The sequence below is a fragment of the Cetorhinus maximus genome, chromosome 8 (assembly GCF_964194155.1).
Source record: "Cetorhinus maximus chromosome 8, sCetMax3.hap1.1, whole genome shotgun sequence".
In the NCBI taxonomy this organism is placed as follows: Eukaryota; Metazoa; Chordata; class Chondrichthyes; order Lamniformes; family Cetorhinidae; genus Cetorhinus; species Cetorhinus maximus.
Genome location: NC_135886.1, coordinates 55,991,647 through 56,012,793, shown reverse-complemented (window position 1 = coordinate 56,012,793; position 21,147 = coordinate 55,991,647). Strand labels below are relative to the sequence as shown.

The 21,147-nt window shown below is 47.6% G+C and overlaps 1 protein-coding gene across 2 annotated transcripts in view; it reads left to right on the top strand.

The window, feature by feature from the left end:
* Positions 1 to 21,147, top strand: part of dram2b (DNA-damage regulated autophagy modulator 2b) — a 101,469-nt gene that overhangs the window by 58,005 nt on the left and 22,317 nt on the right. For both annotated transcript variants that reach the window (XM_078546898.1, XM_078546897.1), the window contains exon 5: positions 16,844 to 17,021. In XM_078546898.1, coding sequence (XP_078403024.1) covers positions 16,844 to 17,021 — 178 coding nt within the window. The remainder of the gene's footprint in view (positions 1 to 16,843; positions 17,022 to 21,147) is intronic.

The following is a 21,147-nucleotide window of genomic DNA, read 5'->3' as shown; positions in this document are numbered from 1 at the left end:
GCTGGGTCACCCACTGATGGCAATGCTGGGATAGAGGTGGAGAGTGAAAGGCCAGGCCTCCTTGTGAAACCCAGGGAGAATTTTCTGTTCCTACACCCAGCCCTCGAGGATTCATCAAAGGAACTTCAAACAAAGCAACTAGTCTTAGTCTCTGCTGCCTCCTGTTGGGTTTTGTTAGTGATTTTGGTACCAAAGGGAGTCTTTTCATGTCTGGTGTTACAATCACAGACCTCAGTCAATGACATAACTGAGCTGCATAATTTTTTCTTTAATCATTCATATGCTGAATAGGTCAGCATTTATTGCCATTCCCTAGTTGCCCTTGAGAAGGTGGTGGTGAGCTGCCTTCTTGAACTGCTGCAGTCCATGTGGTGTAGGTACACCCACAGTGCTGTTAGGAAGGGAGTTCCAGGATTTTGACCCAGTGACAGTGAAGGAACGGTGATATATTTCCAAGTCAGGACAGTGAGTAACTTGGAGGGGAGCTTCCAGGTGTTGGTGTTCCAATCTATCTGCTGCCTCTGTCCTTCTAGATGGCAGTGGTCATGGGTTTGGAAGGTGCAGCCTGAGGAGTCTTGGTGAGTTCCTGCAATGCATCTTGTAAATGGTACACACGGCTGTTACTGTACATCAGTGGTGAAGGAAGTGAATGTTTGTGGATGTGGTGCCAATCAAGCGGGGCTTTGTCCTGGATGGTGTCGAGTTTCTTAAGTATTGTAGGAGCTGTACTCATCCAGGCAAGTAGGGAGTATTCCATCATATTCCTAACTTGTGCCTTGTAGATGGTGGACAGGCTTTGAGGAGTCAGGAGGTGAGTTACTCGTTGCAGGATTCCCAGCCTCTGACCTGCTCTTGTAGCCACAGTATTTATATGGCTAGTCCAGTTCAGTTTCTGTTCAATGATAAGCCCCAGGATGTTGATAGTGGGGGATTCAATGATAGTAATGTCATTGAATGTCAAGGGGCAATAGTTAGATTCTCTCTTGTTGGAGATGATCATTGCCTGGCACTTGTGTGTGCAAATGTTACTTGCCACTTATCAGCCCAAGCCTGGATATTGTCCAGGTCTTGCTGCATTTGGACATAGACTGCTTCAGTATCTGAGGAGTCGCGAATGGTGCTGAACATTGTGCAATCATCACTTCAGACCTTATGATGGAAGGAAGCTGAAGATGGTTGGGCTGAGGACACTACCCTGAGGAACTCCTGCAATGATGTCCTGGAGCTGAGATGACTGACCTCCAACAACCACAACCATCTTCCTTTGTGCTAGGTATGACTCCAACCAATGGAGAGTTTTCCCCTTGATTCCCATTGATTCTAGTTTTACTAGGGCTCCTTGATGCTACACTTGGTCAAATGCTGCCTTGATGTTAAGGGCAGTCGCTTTCACCTCACCTCTGGAGTCCAGCTCTTTTGTCCATGTTTGCACCAAGGCTGTAATGAGGTCAGGAGATGATTGGCTCTGGTGGAACCCAAACTGGGTGTCAGTGAGCAGGTTATTGCTAAGCAAGTGCCACTTGATAGCACTGTTGATGACCCCTTCCATTACTTTACTGATGATCGAGAGTAGAGTGATAGGGTGGTAATTGGCTGGGTTGGATTTGTCCTGCGTTTCTTGTACAGGACATACCTGAGCAATTTTCCACATAGTCAGGTAGATGCCAGTGTTGTAGCTGTACTGGAACAGCTTGGCTAGGGGTGTGGCAAGTTCTGGAGCACAAGTCTTCAGTATTATTGCCGGAATATTGTCAGGGCCCATAGCCTTTGCAGTATCCAGTGCCTTCAGCCGTTTCTTGATATCACGTGGAGTGAATCGAATTGGCTGAAGACTGGCACCTGTGATGCTGGGGACCTCCAGAGGAGGCAGAGATGGATCATCCACTCAGCACTTCTGGCTGACGATTGTTGTGAATGCTTCAACCTTACCTTTTGCACTGATGTGCTGGGCTCCTCCATCATTGGGGATGGGGATATTTGTGGAGCCTCCTCCTCCAGAGAGGTGTTTAATTGTCCACCGCCATTCACATCTGGATGTGGCAGGACTGCAGAGCTTAGATCTGATCCGTTGGTTGTGGGATTGCTTAGCCCTGTCTACCACTTGCTGCTTATGCTGTTTGGTACGCAAGTAGTCCTGTGTTATTGCTTTACCAGGTTGACACCTCATTTTTAGGTATGCCTGGTGCTGCTCCTGGCATGCCCTCCTGCATTCTTCATTGAACAAGGGTTGATCCCCTGGCTCGATGATAATGGTAGAGTGGGGGATATGCCAGGCCATGAGGTTACAGATTGTGTTCGAGTACAATTCTGCTGCTGCTGATGGCCCACGGCGCCTCATGGATGCCCAGTCTTCTGTTGCTAGATCTGTTCAAAATCTATCCCATTTAGCACGGTGGTAGTGCCACACAACACAATGGAGGATATCCTCAATGTGTAGCTGGGACTTGGTCTCCACAGTGACTGTGCGGTGGTCACTCCTACCGATACTGTCATGGACAGCATCTGTGGCAGGCAGGTTGGTGAGGATGAGGTGAAGTGTGTTTTTCTCTCTTGTTGGTTCCCTCACCACCTGCTGTAGACCCAGTCTAGCAGCTATGTCCTTTAGGGCTTGGCCAGCTCGGTCAGTCGTGGTGCTACTGAGCCACTCTTGGTGGTGGACATTGAAGTCCCCCAACCAGAGTACATTCTGTGCCCTTGTCACCCTCAGTGCTTCCTCCAAGTGATGTTCAACATGAAGGAGCACTAATTGATCAGCTGGGGGAGGGCAGTACGTGGTAATCAGCAGGAGGTTTCCTTGCCCATGTTTGACCTGATGCCATGAGACTTCATGGGATCCAAAGTCGATGTTAAGGACTCCCAGGGCAATACCCTCCTGACTGTGCCACCACCTCTGCTGGGTCTGTCCTGCCAATGGGACAGGACATACCCAGGGATGGTGATGGTGGTGTTTGGGACGTTATCTGTAAGACATGATTCCGTGAGAGTGACTACGTCAGGCTGTTGCTTGACTAGTCTGTGAGACAGCTCTCCCAATTTCAGCACTAGTCCCCAGATGTTAGTAAGGAGGACTTTGCAGGGTCGACAGGGCTGAGACTGCCATTGTTGTTTCCTGTCCCTCGGTTGATGCCGGGTGGTCCGTCCGGTTTCATTCCTTTTTTGTGACTTTGTAGCGCTTTGTTACAACTGAGTGGCTTGCTTGGCCATTTCAGAGTCAACCACATTGCTGTGGGTCTGGAGTCACGAGTAGGTCAGACCAAGTAAGGATGACCGATTTCCTTCCCTAAAGGGCATTAGTGAACCAGATGGGCTTTTACAACAATCGACAATGGTTTCCTGGTCATCATTAGACTTTTAATTCCAGATTTTTATTGAATTCAAATTCCACCATCTGCCGTGGCAGGATTCAAACCCAGGTCCCTAGAGCATTACCCTGGGTCTCTGGGTCACTAGTCCAATGACAATACCACTACACCTCCCCAATCAGCATGTTAAACAGGCTCCTGTATTTCGGGGGTGAGTAGCCACATCCTGACTGAATTCCACCTGAATGGCAGGGTTGGGGGGGGTGGATAAGACTGAGATGCAGCTCGACCTGCCCCCCTACCCCTCATTTCAATGAGTTATCAGACAGGCTGGATTGAAATTCCGGTTTTTAATGTGATGCAGGAGCTGGGACGAGGATGGTTTGGGCAACTGAGCTGCAATATTAATCCTGCCACCAGAGGGGAGTGTAGGAAATCAGCTGTCCAGTGTTCAGACTCTGCTCATCTGGCAAACCATTTAGTTAATATTTACCTCATCAATTTAAAAAACAGCCCCACCAGCAGGTGAAGCAGAAATTTTGCCTTTTCCTGCAGAAGCCCTATGCCAAGGGGGTTGGCAACTCTGAATGGACATATTCCTGGAGGTTTAATCACTGTTCCACCCAGTGATATCCTGTCAAATGCAGCAAAGTGGACATGGTGGTGTGAACATCCAGCCATTACTGATATACTGACATTGAAAATGAATCTTTTTTCTGACATGACCCGTTTGCTCATGCCTGAGTCAGCAGCTGCTCTGGTTGTCCAGTTTGACCCTGCCCTGGGTGGGATCGTCCAGTTTGACCCTGCCCTGGGTGGGGTCGTCCAGTTTGACCCTGCCCTGGGTGGGGTCTCCCTGTTTGACCCTGCCCTGGGTGGGATCGTCCAGTTTGACCCTGCCCTGGGTGGGGTCGTCCTGGTTGGCTTGAATATGTGTAAAGCTGTGTACGTGGACAAGCCAATTACTAAGTTCCAGGGAACAGAATTAAAACTGTGATGAATGAAATGAGATTTGGGTGTTACAGTTATTGAATTTTGAAAGGTTCCTGACCAATGCTGGGAATTATCAAAACTGGCTTCTAGATTTTGTTTTCCCCCTGGACAATTCACTTTAAGACAAATTGGAGCATTTTGACCTTGGTTAGGCCACAGTTAGAATATTCGTTTGGTAGTACAGAACTTAGAGAATTGCTGAAAAAAGAGACATGTCTAAGCTTTTCATCTTGCACTCATCAGGATACTCGCAAGAATACCAATATAAGGGGAAAACAACAATTTATATTGAAGGGAAAGAGTCTGAGCTGTGAAGAAGAGTCATACGGACTCAAAATGTTAACTCTGTTTCTGTCTCCACCAATGTTGTCAGACCTGCTGAGTTTTTCCAACCTTTTCTGTTTTTATAACAATTTATACTGTATGTAAAGAGATGATTGCTGATTGGTTGGCAAGTGGCGTTGCCATGGAGAATGCATCAGTGACAGTGACTAACAGTTAACTGCCAAGCATTGTTTGAAATTTAAACCAGGCAGCTTGACTCTGGTCAAGGCATTACCCTGAGGAATGAGTCAGCTAATGGCTGTCACTTTATTTTGTTTAGCTGAAACAGGAACAAGGTGTGTACATGTTCTTTCTGTCTGCAAAGAACAGGGCCCTGTGTATTAATATATGTAGCTTCCAGTACACGCAAATGCGCCACACTAAGCCCGACTGACAATCTAAAATTGGTTATCAGCGTAATTCTTAGCACAATGTGGGCTATTTAGCAAATGTTGTCCAACTGCGAAACCACATCTAATGTTGGACACTGTGTTTTGAGTTTTGCAAGCATAGGCTGGTTAGGTACAAGAACAAAGAGCAAAAAAAAAGTACAGCACAGGAACAGGCCCTTCGGCCCTCCAAGCCTGCGCCGATCATATTGCCTGTCAAACTAAAACTTTTTGCACTTCCGGGGTCCATATCCCTCTATTCCCATCCTATTCATGTATTTGTCAAGCTGCCTCTTAAACACCACTATCGTACCTGCTTCCACCACCTCCTCTGGCAGCGAATTCCAGACACTCACTACCCTCTGTGTAAAAAAACTTGCCCCGCACATCTCCTCTATATTTTTCCCCTCTCACCTTAAATCTATGTCCCCTAGTAATTGACTCTTCCACCCTGGGAAAAAGCTTCTGACTATCAACTCTGTCCATGCCACTCATAATTTTGTAAACTTCTATTAAGTCACCCTTCAATCTCCGTCGCTCTAATGGGAACAATCCGAGTTTCTCCAACCTCTCCTCATAGCTAATAACCTCCAGACCAGGCATCATCTTGGTAAACCTCCTCTGCACCCTCTCCAATGCCTCCATATCCTTCTGGTAATGTGGCGACCAGAATTGCACGCAATATTCCAAGTGTGGCCTAACCAAGGTTCTATACAGCTGCAGCATGACTTCCCAGCTTTTATACTCAATACCCCTGCCGATGAAGGCAAGCATGCCATTTGCCTTCCTGACTACCTTATCCACCTGCGTTGTCACTTTCAGTGACCTGTGGACCTGTACATCCATATCCCTCTGCCCGTCGATGCACTTAAAGGTTCTGCCATTTACTGTATAATTCCTACCTGTATTCCAAAATGCATTACCTCACATTTGTCCGGATTAAACTCCATCTGCCATTTCTCCGCCCAAGTCTCCAACTGATCTATATCCCGTTGTATCCTTTGACAATCCTCTTCACTATCTGCAACTCCTCCAACCTTAGTGTCATCTGCAAACTTACTAATTAGCCCAGTTACATTTTCCTCCAAATCATTTACGTATACCACAAACAGCAAATGTCCCAGCACTGATCCCTGCAGAACATCACTAGTCACAGCTCTCCATTCAGAAAAGCACCCTTACACTGCTACCCTCTGTCTTCTATGACCAAGCCAATTCTGTATCCATCTTGCCAGCTCACCTCTGAGTCTGTACTTTGCCTGTTGTGAACAGTGGCTGGGACATGCTGTTTGATACGATCCACCAGTCTTTAGGACATACGGCCTACATACCTAGCATCACACTGGCACTGAAATTCATACACCACATTACTCATTCGTGTGACAGACAGAATGTCTTTTTGGCTTGGCGGCAGCATCCTGTTAGTGGCGAATATCACTCGTGTTGCTACTGCAAAGTAGCAGCGTGAAACAGCTAGCTTCACCTGTTGCTCAAACATTTGAGATACCTTGTCCTTCCAGGGTAATCTGAGGTAAACTGGGCACTTTTCAAGGCTGAAAATGATGGCCTTGGGCCGTACATGATTTTGCGCGATATACAGAGTGAAATGGTCTGATCAGGGCAGCCATTATCCTACACGATGCCTTTGACGCACCCAGTTCAGCATCAAGCTTGCATGGTGAACAAATGGCTTGTGCCTTATTTACAAGGTTGCAGATAAGACCAATCTTATAGTGTGGGGAAGTGTAAAAATCCCAACATGTATATTGACCAGTGAAGGTAGACTTGCGCTAGACCGTGATAGGGAACCCCCTGGCAGATTTCTCAACTAGTACGTCAAGGTAGGGGAGTTTATTTGACTGTTTCATTTCAAAGGTGAATTTGAGCGCAGGATGGAGCCCATTAAGACATGTAAGGAAATTGTTACATGCAGCTGCGGATTAAAATATAGCAAACGTATCATTCACATATTGGAAATATGTGAGAGGTAGGATGTTAGGCGTCATTCCGTCAAAGACATGTTTCTCATGGAACCCAACAAAGATGTTTGCGAGAGCTGGGCCTAGAGGGCATCCCATGGCAACACCATCTATTTGGGCAAACAGGTGTCATTAAAACTGAACTCAACTGCACGATTTGCCGAGTTCATAAGTTCAATGAATACAGATTCTTCTCCACCGATGCTGCCAGACCTGCTGAGTTTTTCCAGGTAATCCTGTTTTTGTTACAGATTCACGCGATGATGGCGGGTTTAGATCACCATGATACAGTGCTGCAGCACAAATATCTGTGGCTTCCTTAAGTGGAACATTGGTGAGTAGGCCAGCAATGTCAAATGAGCACATGGACACAGCATTGCTCTCGATATGCAAGTCCTGTATAGCCTTCGCAAATGTGAAGGAACACTTTGCCGTGAATGTGGAAAACTTGGTCAAAACTGGCTGTAACAATTCGCCCAACCATTTGGCCAACTCATATTGTGCAGAACCGGTCTTGGCTAAGATAGGGCGCAGAGGGACATCACTTTTGTGTGTCTTGGGCAGCCCATACATATGCGGACGTAGCAAATCATGAGAATGAACACTGTCATATATATCACGTGGTAGCTCATCATGTACACACATTACAGCTAAACAAAGTAAGTGACAAGTCATTCACTGGCTCATTCCTCTGGTCAAGGCATTGCCCTATCAGGGTCAAGCTGCCTGATTTAAATTTCAAACAATGCTTGGCAGTTAACTATCAGTCTCCATCACTGGTACATTCTCCATGGCAACGCCACTTGCCAACCAATCAGCATTATCTTCACATACAGTATAAATTGTTGTTTCCCCCTTATGTTGGTATTCTTGCGAGGTGTCCTGCTGAGTGCAAGACGAAAAGCTTCCACATGTCTCTTTTCAGCAACACTCAAGTTTGAATATTATGTGTATTTTATGTCTCCTCGGGGTAGTAGCAGGACTTTGAGAATAATTCCCAGTTTAAAATGTCTTAGTTACATAGACAGGTTTAAAGGAGTGTGTCTTTATATTTCAGAGAAACAGACTTGGGCAATTTGATTGAAGTTTATAAACACTCAGCAGGTCTGGCAGCATCTGTGGAGAGAAAGAGAGAGAGAAACAGGTCGGTACTTAATGGAGGAAATGGAGGGTCTCAGTGGGCCCTCCCTTCCCAAAACCAGGTCCCATGACCAAGCACAGTGTGTCTTTGAACGTGGTACCTCCCCCCTCCCCCGCCCGCCCTCCTGGAAAACCACAGCAATCACACCAGGGTTTGCTTTTTGGGCTTCCTGCATGGTGAGCCTTCTGCCCACCACTGGCTTAATACCAAAAGTGGACGGATGAGGCCCTTAAGTGGACATTTATTGGCCACTCAAGGAACTCAATTGGCAGCAGCGTGGGAAAGCCATCCACAGGCCTTCCCACCATCGGCTTAATTGGGGTGTAGGTGGTGGGCTCCCCATCCTGATTATTCCCCCCTCCTCCCACCCAACCAAACTCACTATACAAGAGGGCATTAAATTCCGCCCACAGACTTAACAACTCAGGTCGATGACCGTCCACCAGAACTCTCTGGGTAAAGATGTTTCTCCTGAATTCCCTTTTGAATTTATTAGCCACTATCTTATATTTATAGCCCCAAGTTTAAACTCTCCTACAAGTGGAAACATCTCTATATCTACCCTATCAAATTCCCTCCTAATTTGAGAGACCTCTATTAGGTCATCCTTCACCCTACCCTTTTCTAGAGAGAAAGGCCCACTTTGCTGATCAATATAACCTCCTAGTTCTGGTGCCACCTTTTTAAATCTTTCCTTCTTTTGCACCTTCTCCAGTATCTATGTATTCTTTTTATAATATGGAGACCAGAACTGTCACAGTGTTGATTCATCTGAATGCTTCTGCTATTCCCACTCACACCTCTTCTTTATTCATTCCATTACCATTTCTATTTGTCTGCATCATTTGCCCTTATAACATTGAATCTTTTCTTCCTTCCACCTATCACTGACTATTGTTCTTTCCACCTGCCTCTGCACTGTCACTCGCTTAAAATCAGTTACATTTCCAACTTCTAATGAAGGGTCAGTAACCTGAAACATGGGCAGAATTTAATGCCCTCGGCTTGGGGGTGGAGTGCTTTTAAATGGGGGCGAGGGGTGGGTGGTGCCCTGTCATCTTCCTGCCGCTACCCTTGTTAAGTCTGTCCAGGGAACACCATGCGGAGAGCCCGAGAAACACTGTTCACTATCTGTTCAACACTCTTTGGAAGGTAGAAAATAGTGCTTTCCCTTTGGAGTCTCTCCAATTCCTGAAGAAATTCCAATGTTTTTACATCTTTTCAAATAGGGAAGGAGTTGACTTGTGGCAAATGGTGTTTTCTTCTATGGTGCAGTGGGCATGTTTGCTTGTGGGCATCTTGGGGGGGGGGAGAGGGGGGTTCCTTGTGGTCAGGCACTCAGTGCCTGATTGAGGGACCCGGCATCAGGAAGGGGCGGCCCACTGAGAGCCACCTGCCTGCCCTTGCTGCTGACACCCCACTCTCCCCCGTGACCCCCCACCTACCTGTACCTGGGTCCATGGTGATCCCGGACCCTGGGTGGCCTCCCCAGTGTCACTGTGATTGATCTGCAGCTCTCAGCCGGCAGGACTTCTCCCCACAAACCCCCACCTCCCCACAGGAAACCTTGACCCTGGGGAAGGCCCTACTGCTGCCCAGTTAAATGCCTGATTGGCATCTATGTTCCTACTTCCAATGTTTCTAATGCGAAAGGCCTTTGCCATAATAGGCAATGGGGGACTCTTGCCAGCTCTCCAGCCTGCGGGCGAGACTCCCATGGCCTCTATTAAATACCGCCCAATAACTCTGTTTCCCTTTCCACAGATGCTGCCAGAGCTGCTGAATATTTCCAACACTTTCTATTTTTATTTCAGATTTCCAGCATCTGATTTTGATTTCCAATCCTGGCCTCTTGCCCATCTCTGACTCTGACCTTCACTCCTAGATTGGTTGCTGTGCCTTCACCTGGTGAGACCCTAAGCTCTGGAATTCCCTCCCTAAATCTCTCCACCTCTCGACCTCTATCTTTTTCTTTCAGACACTCCTTAAAACTTAGCTCTTTGACCAAGCTTTTTGCTGCCTGTTCTCAAGTCCCCTTCCAATGGCTAATTCTCCATTTTTGTTTGATTACGCTCCTGTGATGTTTTGGGATGTTTTACTACATTGAAGGTGCTATATAAATGCAGGTTGGTGTTGCTGTTGATGTTGCGTCAGCATGCCATCCATTCTCAGACATGATCCAGTCCAATTGCATAACAGAAGAAAATGCAATTTGCTACAAGCCAACTCCCTCCCTATTTTCAAGTGAAAACGTCTCTGAATTTTTCAGGAATTGGAGAGACTCCACAGGACAAGCCCCCAATCTTTTACCTGCCAAACGGTGTTGAACAGATAATGAGCAGACTCAAACCTTCATCAAATGTAACATGCCCAAACCTGTTCTTTAGATGCAGAATCGTGAAAGGTTTTGGGCTTGCTAGTTCAAGCAGAAAGTGATCTGTGATTCAGATGAGGTAGAGATTACATTACCAGGCTTTGTTTAGTGGCTTTTGACCAATGCACAGATATACTTTATCATTTTCTTTAAAGAAAGAGAAAGGGAGAATTTCTACAGAGCCATTCATGACCTCAGGATGCCCCAAAGCGTTTCACAGCCAATGAAGTACATTTGAAGTTTAGTCACTGTTTGTAATGCAGCAAATGTGGCTTATCCTCAACAAACTACCACAAACACCAATGAGACAATTACCAGATAATCTATTCTGGCTGTTGGTTTAGAGATATATACTGGCTCAAGGGTCAATAACCAGAGGACACAGATTTAAGGTGATTGGCAGAAGAACCATGGGCAACTTGAGGAAAAGTCTAATTTACTCGACGAGTGGTTTGGATTTGGAAATCACCTGCCTGATAGGTTGGTGGATACAGATTCAATAGTTGCCTTCAAAAGGGAATTGGATAAATACGTGAAGGAGAAAAAATTGCGGGAATAAGGGAAGGAGCAGGGGAATGGGACTAACTGGATTGCTTTTCAAAAGAACCAGTGCACTTGATGGGCTGAATGGCCGCCTTCTATGTTGTATTATTCTAATTTATGAATTAGAGGGGTCAGATGGTGCTGATTGCTTGTGGGTTTGGCCTACATCTTTCATCAGAAGAACCAAGAACTTCAAAACTGGGCAGAGAGGAAAGGAGTTAAACAATCTTATAGCAACTGGAGTCAATCACACAGAGTGGCCATGCCTTTCTCATTCACAGAACAGAACTGGCAGAAAGCTCATTGCCATTTAGACACAGGTCATTAACCAACCAAATGACAATTTTTAAAACATTCCACCAGCAGGGGGTATCCAATCCAAATGAGAATTTGTCAGAATCACCAAACAGGTTCAACAGGATGCTGTTTATTTTTCTTAATTTATTTCCGGGATGTGAGCTTTGCTGGCTGGGCCAGCATTTATTGTCCATCCCTAATTGCCCTTGAGAAAGTGGTGGTGAGCTGCCTTCTTGAACGGCTGCAGTCCATGTGGTGTAGGCACACCCACAGTGCTGTTAGGGGTGAAGTTCCAGGATTTTGACCCAGTGCCAGTGAAGGAATGTTGATATATTTCCAAGTCAGGATGGTGAGTGACTTGGAGGGGAACATCCAGGTGGTGGTGTTCCCATGCTGCCCTTGTCCTTCTAGATGGTAGTGGTTGTGGGTTTAGAGATTTTACAAATATCCATGTTGAAGATTATGTACTTCATGTTCATGAATAGTTAGTTTATATCTCTTCATCTGAGTCCACCTATTAGGAATTGTAAATGGCTTGACAGCGTGTGGCCTTGACAGTCTCCTTTCTATAAATCTTTATGGTGGAAGCTGTTCTTCTGATTGGAGCTTTCAATGTGCAGCAATTGAATCCCATTGATGTTGCCCAATGGGGAGGTGGACAATGAGCTGGAGGCTAAACTCAAGGCAAAAGTAACTTGATCGTCTTGAGAAGCGGAATCATAGAATTCTATAGCATAGAAGGAGGCCATTTGACCCACCATACATGTACTGGCTGCTTGAAAGCGAAGACCATGCCCTCCCCCTGCTTTTCCCCCATATTCATGCAAATCTTTCCTTTTCAAGTATATATCCACATTCTTTTCAAGAATTATTATTGAATCTGCTTCTGCTATCCATTTAGGCAGCACATTCTAGATCACAACCACTCGCTGCACAAAAACATTTCTCATCACCTCCCTCTTCATCCTTTTGCCTATTATTTTAAATCTGGTTACTGATGCTCCTGCCAGTGGAAACATTTCCTCCTTATTTACTCTATCAAAATCCTCCATCATTTTGAACAGTATTGTCCAGATTTTCGCTCTCTGGCCTGGTGAGCAGCGACAGAAGAATTCCCGGCTCTGTGAACCCAAACTTTAAACGTGCCCACCCACAGGTTGGATTTTCGTTTCAGGGTTGTGGGCTGGATTGGAAGTCAGGTCTGCTGCCCCCCGAACGAATGTGGGAGCAGAGGCAGGCTGGGCAGAAGGCCTGCCTCTGTGCTTGTGCACTGTGTTGAATTAAATAAGATAAAAGAATAAAACTTAAACAGCCCTCACCCTTCATCCCCTTGCCCCCCCACACACTCCACATACCAACCTGTGCCACCTCATGTCCCTCCACCTACCCCCATGGCCCATCATACCCCTTATGTCAACCCATGCCGCTCTACCCATCACCCATTTTAGAACCTATGCAAACTCATGCCAACCCATGCTGCCCCACCCACTACCTTTTGCCTTTACCCCCTCCATGCCAACTCAGCTAGTATCCTTTGACAGCTCTGATGAGTTGATGCACTTTTTACACACAATCATGTTTACTTTTGACAATTTCAATGGGTGCCTAACCTATCCCAAAGGTGTCCTGGGACCCTATCCAAAGGGGTACCTTACCTCTATAAAGGGGGATGGTACCCTGGCTATCAAAACAAATCCACCCACTCTTACCTGGTCTAATCTGACACACTCTGGGTTTCACACACCTGACCTACCAAAATGCCACTCCAGTGGAGGCAGCTGGTGATTTAAACGGCCAGCCGCCTCCACAAACCACATATTCATGAACCTCAGCCCGACTCCAGTCCCGCTCCCGCAAAAATGGAACATACCACGTTTGGGAGCAGGACTTAGCATTTCCAGCCATTTCTGCGATTTTTGCCACTGCAGAGAGGCTCTCCATCATAATGAAAACCTGGGCTATGTACTTGAGTTGAATGGACTTCATTGGCTCCAAATCAGTGCAACCTTGCCAACTCTGTTTGGAATATTGAGTAAATCCTTACTGGTATTATAGTTATACCAGAAAAGATTGTATACAAGGGTGGCTACGGCCTTGCTTATTACTGATCATTTAAGAATGACTCAAATCACCAGCGCTGCTGGAGTGCTAGAGGCAGAAGTAGCAGCAAGGAACTGGCTAACTGAGGCTTTGTAACTTGTGATATTGGTCTTATCTAACCTGTATATTATTAACATGCAATTACTTTTTAATAACTGCTTTTAAAAAAGCAAGGGATGGGTTATGTAATAACCTAAATGAAATGGTTCATGGTTGGATAAGGATAAAGTCTCCATTATTATTACTATATTAAACATGGAAAAGTTAGACAAGTCATTTACAGTACACAATTTGACTTTCAAATTGATGTTTACCCACTAAGCAATGCTCATGTTATCTAAACCCCCTGTCTTCAACAAAGAGAAGATAGATTGTAAAGTTTCAAGTCAGTCTGTCTGAGTCAGTACTAGATGAAACAGGACATCAGCAGCAATCTTGTTGCACATTCCCCAACCAGTCCCCACCCCCACTCCCGCCACACCTGCCAAAATCTAAATAATGAAATAGAATTGGAAATAGAAAAGGAAGTCACAGCAGTAGTGAGGGAATTGTGCACTGATAGAAGTGTCGTCTTTTGAATGAGATGTTAAACCCCTCAGCTGAACTGTAGGCACCTATTTGAAGAAGAGCAGGGGAGCTTTTCCCAGTATTTTGGCCAATATTTATCACTCCAACTATCATCAAAATCATATTATCTGCTACATCAGTGCTGTTTGTGAGATCTTTCTGTGCACATGCTTGCCTCTGGTACAGCACTGACTATATTTCACAGGTACCTCATTGGCTGTGAAGCATTTTGGGGCTGTTCTGTGGTTGTGAAAGGTGCTATATAAATAAAAAATTTTTCCGTCCATTCCACTTGACAACCAACAAAGTATTTTGGAAATGCCATGATGTAGAAAACACTCCACTCAATTTGTGCACAGCAAGCTCCCATAAGCAACCATGAGATAAATGATCAGATAATCTGTCCTTCTGATGTTGATTTGTGATATATTGCACAGGACGCTTCTTCGGATAGTGCCATGGCATCTTTTAAGTCCACCTGAGAGGGCAGACATCTGGTAACACCTCAGCTGAAAGACAGTATCTCTTACAGTGCAGTGCTCCCCCAGTAATGAACTGAAATGCCAACCTAGATTATGTGTTCAAGTCTCTGGAGTGGGATAGGGTGGGTCCCACTGAACTAAGAGCACCCAGCCAATCGACAGTAACCCAGCCAATCGACAGTAACCCAGCCAATCGACAGTAACCCAGCCAATCGACAGTAACCCAGCCAATCGACAGTAACCCAGCCAATCGACAGTAACCCAGCCAATCGACAGTAACCCAGCCAATCGACAGTAACCCAACCAATCGACAGTAACCCAACCAATCGACAGTAACCCAACCAATCGACAGTAACCCAACCAAGCTGCAGCAACAGAAGAATAGACTGCACAATTAATCAACGAAACAGTAACTATCCTCCAATGGAAAAGACAGGCATAGACAGTGCTAATGGCAAACTTACAACCCGAAAGCATTCAGTGTGATGTGATAAAGCTGCTTTATTAATGACTGTGTGATCTGTTATTTGATTATATTGTTGTAGAAATCCAATGTGCCTGATGGCAGGCAGTAAGAGCTGGAAAGTTTCCTGGACTGCGATACTGCAGAAGGCAACGGCAAACCACTGCAGGACTTTGCCAAGCATAATCATGGACCAATCCACTAGAAGTCTGTGGTCACCAACACCCTCTTAGGGCATGGTACCTGAAGGAGAAGGAGGAGCTAATTGAATAGATTTTGTGAATTTTGCACGTATAGTCAAGTGCAGAAAGATCCCTCTGGCCTGAAAGGATTTATATAATTGGAGCTGCATGTCATTTGGGTGGATGTGCCAAAGATGGAAGTGAAGAGCATTTGGTGACCTTGGACTAAAGGTGTGTCAATGTTTCAGTCGGTGAAGATGTGTTAAGTGTTTAAGACAGTGGAGAGAAGAGGGTTTATCAAAGTTTTCCCCAGTGTTTTTGACTTGATAACCCAGTGTTTTTGACTTGATAACCCAGTGTTTTTGACTTGATAACCCAGTGTTTAATTGTTGTTCAGCTGTGTGTTTGTCTGTCTGTCTATACTATTTTAATAGCTGTATATCTGTCAGTTAACTGTAAACCACTGAATAGAGTCAGATAATATGTAAAGAGATTGTCTTTTTTACACTGAGGCTATTGAGGCTGTGAAAGGCTCTAGAGGAGATAGTGATTGAAGCAGAGATCATGCCAATATTAAAAATAGTTGTAGTAAAGGAATCTGGGAACAGAGTGCAGGTCTGCGGGACTAGGACAATGATAGTATGTAGGATAAATCGCAACATGAACTGGTTGGATTAAATAATGTGTTTACAAGTTGTAATTTCCATTTAATTCTTTGTAACAGGTTTACAATCATCCTGAAAATATTGTAGAATGCAACAGCTTTTCCGACTTGCCTATTTTTTATAGCCTGTTTTTATTTTTGCACGGAATGTGTGTCGCTGGCAAGGTCAGCATTTGTTTCCTTCTCAAGGGCAATCAGGGATCAGCAACATATGCTAGACTTGCCAACGATGCTCACATGTAAGAATTTTTAAAATCACTAAAGTTAGCAATTGTATGGTTAATGAAGAGCTGCATACAATAATAATGCATACAACTGTCTGTGTGGTTCACTACAGCCTCATTCCCTGACTGGTGTTATCCTTTAATACAACATGTACCCTTTACTGTGGGATAGGTAGAACTAAATGATATTGCTGAAAAAAGAGACATGCTGTCAAAGCTTTTCATCTTGCACTCATCAGGACAAATACAGGAAAACCAAATTTCAAAGGGAACAACAATTTATACTGCATGAACAAAGGGTACTGATGGGTTGGCAAGTGGAGTCTGATTGTTCGAGGCATTGCCATGGAGAATGCACCACAGTTATTCCCCAAGCTTTAGTTTAAGTTCAAAATAGGTAAGTTGACTCTCGTTGGTTGAGTCATTACTCAAGTTCTGTACTACCAAGCAACTAACTAAATGATACTTGTCCCATCACAGTCAGGCAAAATTTAACAATGGAATTTTTGTGTATTAATCACAAAGTGTACCGAGACTTTAAAGTGATGTATCAATTCTAGTATTGATATGAATGAGGGCAGCACTGGTGGACAAAAGGAAACCATCATTGTTTGCCCATGACTGCAATTCTAAGAGAAGCTGTGAATCTCCATAGCCTGTCACATTGAGCAGGGCCGCAGAACTGATGGTGAGAAAACACTACAGTTTCTGAGAGCTCTTTAAACTTTAAATTGATATGAATCTGTTGTGCATTTTGTAGATCCATAAGGCTTCAAGTGTCTCTTTGTCATTTTGTTATTCTGCTCTTTTTCTCTTTAGAAAACCACGATAATTCAAGCCCATGTCACAGGGGCTGTGCTGACATTTGGGATAGGGATTATTTACCTGCTGCTGCAGACCATTATATCCTACAAGATGCAGCCTCTCATCCATGGCATTGGAATCTTCTGGATTCGTTGTGTGCTTTTAATCTGGTGTGCAGGAAGCATCGTCAGCAGTATCCTTCAGAACGGTCAATGTCTTGGAGTCTCCCATCAGGAAGGAGGCTTCCCCTAGAAACAACAGGCATGCCCAACAAGGAGAGGCTGGTGGGCAGTAGGAGATTCGCAATGGGAGAGATTGTCCCAGGGTCAAGAGGAGTGTCACATTGGGAGGGGGTATTTTACCTGGGAATGTCTGGATTGGGGGTGTTGTACCTGGGGAGTGTCTGGATTGGGGGGTTTGTACCTGGGGACTGTCTGGATTGGAGTGGGGGGGGGGTTGTACCTGGGGAGTGTCTGGATTGGGGGGGGTTGTACCTGGGGAGTGTCTGGATTGGGGGGTTTGTACCTGGGGAGTGTCTGGATTGGGGGGGGTTGTACCTGGGGAGTGTCTGGATTGGGGGGGGTTGTACCTGGGGAGTGTCTGGATTGGGGGGTTTGTACCTGGGGACTGTCTGGATTGGAGTGGGGGTGGGGGTTGTACCTGGGGAGTGTCTGGATTGGGGGGGTTGTACGTGGGGAGTGTCTGGATTGGGGGGGGTTGTACCTGGGGAGTGTCTGGATTGGGTGGGGTTGTACCTGGGGAGTGTCTGGATTGGAGGGGGTTGTACCTGGGGAGTGTCTGGATTGGGGGGTTTGTACCTGGGGAGCGTCTGGATTGGGGGTGAGGTGGGGTTTGTACCTAGGGAGTGTCTAGATTGGGGGGGGGTTTGTACCTGGGGAGTGTCTGGATTGGGGGGTGTTGAATCTGGGGAGTATCTAGTTTGGTTGGGGGGTGGGGGAGGAAGGGGGTTGTACCTGGGGAGTGTACGCAGAAGATCAGAAGCAGCTCTTATTGATCCTTTTCATTGAATTTAATCACTACAATCTGTTCACTAGATGTGTGCCTGGACACTTGCTCATTCTTTGTTTTTCTCTCTGACTTTTACCCTCTTTCATTGTTTTGCTCTCTTTCCCCACTCTCTCTCTCTCTCCCCCTCCCCCTCTCTCTCGCTCCCCTCTCTTTCTCTCCCCCTCTCGTTCTCTCCCCCTCTCGTTCTCTCCCCCTCTCGTTCTCTCCCCCTCGCTCTCTCTCCCCCTCGCTCTCTCTCCCCCTCGCTCTCTCTGCCCCCCTCGCTCTCTCTGCCCCCCTCGCTCTCTCTGCCCCCCTCGCTCTCTCTGCCCCCCTCGCTCTCTCTGCCCCCCTCGCTCTCTCTGCCCCCCTCGCTCTCTCTGCCCCCCTCGCTCTCTCTGCCCCCCTCGCTCTCTCTGCCCCCCTCGCTCTCTCTGCCCCCCTCGCTCTCTCTGCCCCCCTCGCTCTCTCTGCTCCCCTCGCTCTCTCTGCCCCCCTCGCTCTCTCTCCCCCTCGCTCTCTCTGCCCCCCTCGCTCTCTCTGCCCCCCTCGCTCTCTCTGCCCCCCTCGCTCTCTCTGCCCCCCTCGCTCTCTCTGCCCCCCTCGCTCTCTCTGCCCCCCTCGCGCTCTCTCTGCCCCCCTCGCGCTCTCTCTGCCCCCCTCGCGCTCTCTCTGCCCCCCTCGCGCTCTCTCTGCCCCCCTCGCGCTCTCTCTGCCCCCCTCGCGCTCTCTCTGCCCCCCTCGCGCTCTCTCTGCCCCCCTCGCGCTCTCTCTGCCCCCCTCGCGCTCTCTCTGCCCCCCTCGCGCTCTCTCTGCCCCCCTCGCGCTCTCTCTGCCCCCCTCGCGCTCTCTCTGCCCCCCTCGCGCTCTCTCTGCCCCCCTCGCGCTCTCTCTGCCCCCCTCGCGCTCTCTCTGCCCCCCTCGCGCTCTCTCTGCCCCCCTCGCGCTCTCTCTGCCCCCCTCGCGCTCTCTCTGCCCCCCTCGCGCTCTCTCTGCCCCCCTCGCGCTCTCTCTGCCCCCCTCGCGCTCTCTCTGCCCCCCTCGCGCTCTCTCTGCCCCCCTCGCGCTCTCTCTGCCCCCCTCGCGCTCTCTCTGCCCCCCTCGCGCTCTCTCTGCCCCCCTCGCGCTCTCTCTGCCCCCCTCGCGCTCTCTCTGCCCCCCTCGCGCTCTCTCTGCCCCCCTCGCGCTCTCTCTGCCCCCCTCGCGCTCTCTCTGCCCCCCTCGCGCTCTCTCTGCCCCCCTCGCGCTCTCTCTGCCCCCCTCGCGCTCTCTCTGCCCCCCTCGCGCTCTCTCTGCCCCCCTCGCGCTCTCTCTGCCCCCCTCGCGCTCTCTCTGCCCCCCTCGCGCTCTCTCTGCCCCCCTCGCGCTCTCTCTGCCCCCCTCGCGCTCTCTCTGCCCCCCTCGCGCTCTCTCTGCCCCCCTCGCGCTCTCTCTGCCCCCCTCGCGCTCTCTCTGCCCCCCTCGCGCTCTCTCTGCCCCCCTCGCGCTCTCTCTGCCCCCCTCGCGCTCTCTCTGCCCCCCTCGCGCTCTCTCTGCCCCCCTCGCGCTCTCTCTGCCCCCCTCGCGCTCTCTCTGCCCCTCTCTCTCAATGGGCAGAGGCCTGAATCCTGTCAGCAGCCTGTAATGCGTGTCGGAAACATGCAGGTTGACTAGCTGGACATCCCCCTTGATTTTACAGGCAGCAGCTCGTGAATAAACTGCCGCTGTGGTTGCCGTGCTACTCATGATGAGGCCCCTAGACCAAGGAAAATTTGATCAAATATACTCTGAATTCCTCTGTCCTCTTTTTTTCTTATCAAACAACATCCACTCAATTCCCAGGTACAACCTCTTCCAATCTGACACTCTGTTAGTTCCCAGGTACCGTGCAGATTCTATACATAAATGTGAAACCTGAGCACTGAATTTAAATAAAACCAATTACATCGGTATGAGGGGTCAGGTTGACTGGAAAATTAGATTGAAAGGTATGATGGTGGTGGAGCAATGGCTAACATTTAAAGAAATATTTCATAATTCTCAGTGAATCTGTGTTCCATTGAGAAAAATTCCACAGGGAACGTGATCCATCTGTGATGAACTGAAGAGATTAAGGATAATTTTAGATTCCAAGATGCTAAGAGTTGGGAGAATTTTAGATACCGGCAAACGATGATCACAATATTGATAAAGAGGGAGAAAATAGAGTAAAGTAGCTAGAAAGGTAATATCAGATTGTAAGATTGCCAGAAAGACCCATCTGCTTCACTACGTCCCTTAGGGAAATGAATCTGCAGTCCTTACCTGGTCTGGCCTATATGTGACTCCAGACCCACAGCAATGTGGTTGACTCTTAAATGCCCTCTGAAATGGCCTAGCAAGCCACTCGGTTGTATCAAACTGCTACAAAGCTTAAAAGGAATGAAACCGGACGGACCACCCGGCATTGACCCAGACACCGAAAACAGCAACGGCAATCTCAACTGGCGACCCTGCAAAGTCCTCCTGACTAACATCTGGGGGCTTGTGCCAAAATTGGGAGAGCTGCCTCTCAGACTAGTCAAGCAACAGCCTGACATAGTCATCCTCTCAGAATCAGACGTTACAGACAATCCCAGACACCACCATCACCATCCCTGGGTATGCCCTGTCCTACTGGCAGGACAGATCCAGCAGAGGTGGCGGCACAGGGGTATACAGTTGGGAGGGAGTTGCCTGGGAGTCCTCAATAGTGACTCTGAATCCCATGAAGCCTTATGGCATCAGGTCAAACATGGGCAAGGAAACCTCCTACTGACTGACTGCCATCTATGCACCGCCCTCCCTCAGCTGATGAATCAGTACTCCTCTTGGAGGAAGCGCTGAAGGTGGCAAGGACACAGAATGTACTCTGAGTGGGGGATTTCAATGTCATAATGTCATCATGAAGAGTGGCTCAGTCACACCACTTACTAACCGAGCTTACTGAGCTGGCCGACATAATTGCTAGACTGGGTCTGCGGCAGGTGGTGAGGGAACCAACAAGAGGAAATCACCAATCTACCTGTTGCAGATGCATCTGTCCATGGCAGTATCGTTAGGAGTGATCACTACACAGTCCTTGTGGAGATAAAGTCCCTTCTTCCCATTGAGGGTACCTTCCATTGTGCTATGTGGCACTGCCACTGCGCTAAATGGGAGCATTTTGGAACAGATTTAGAAACTCGAAACTGGGTATCAGTGAGGCGCTGTGGGCCATCAGCGGTAGCAGAATTGTACTCAACCACAATGTGTAACCTCATGACCCAGCATATCCCCTGCTCTACCACTACCATCAAGCTGGTTCAATGAAG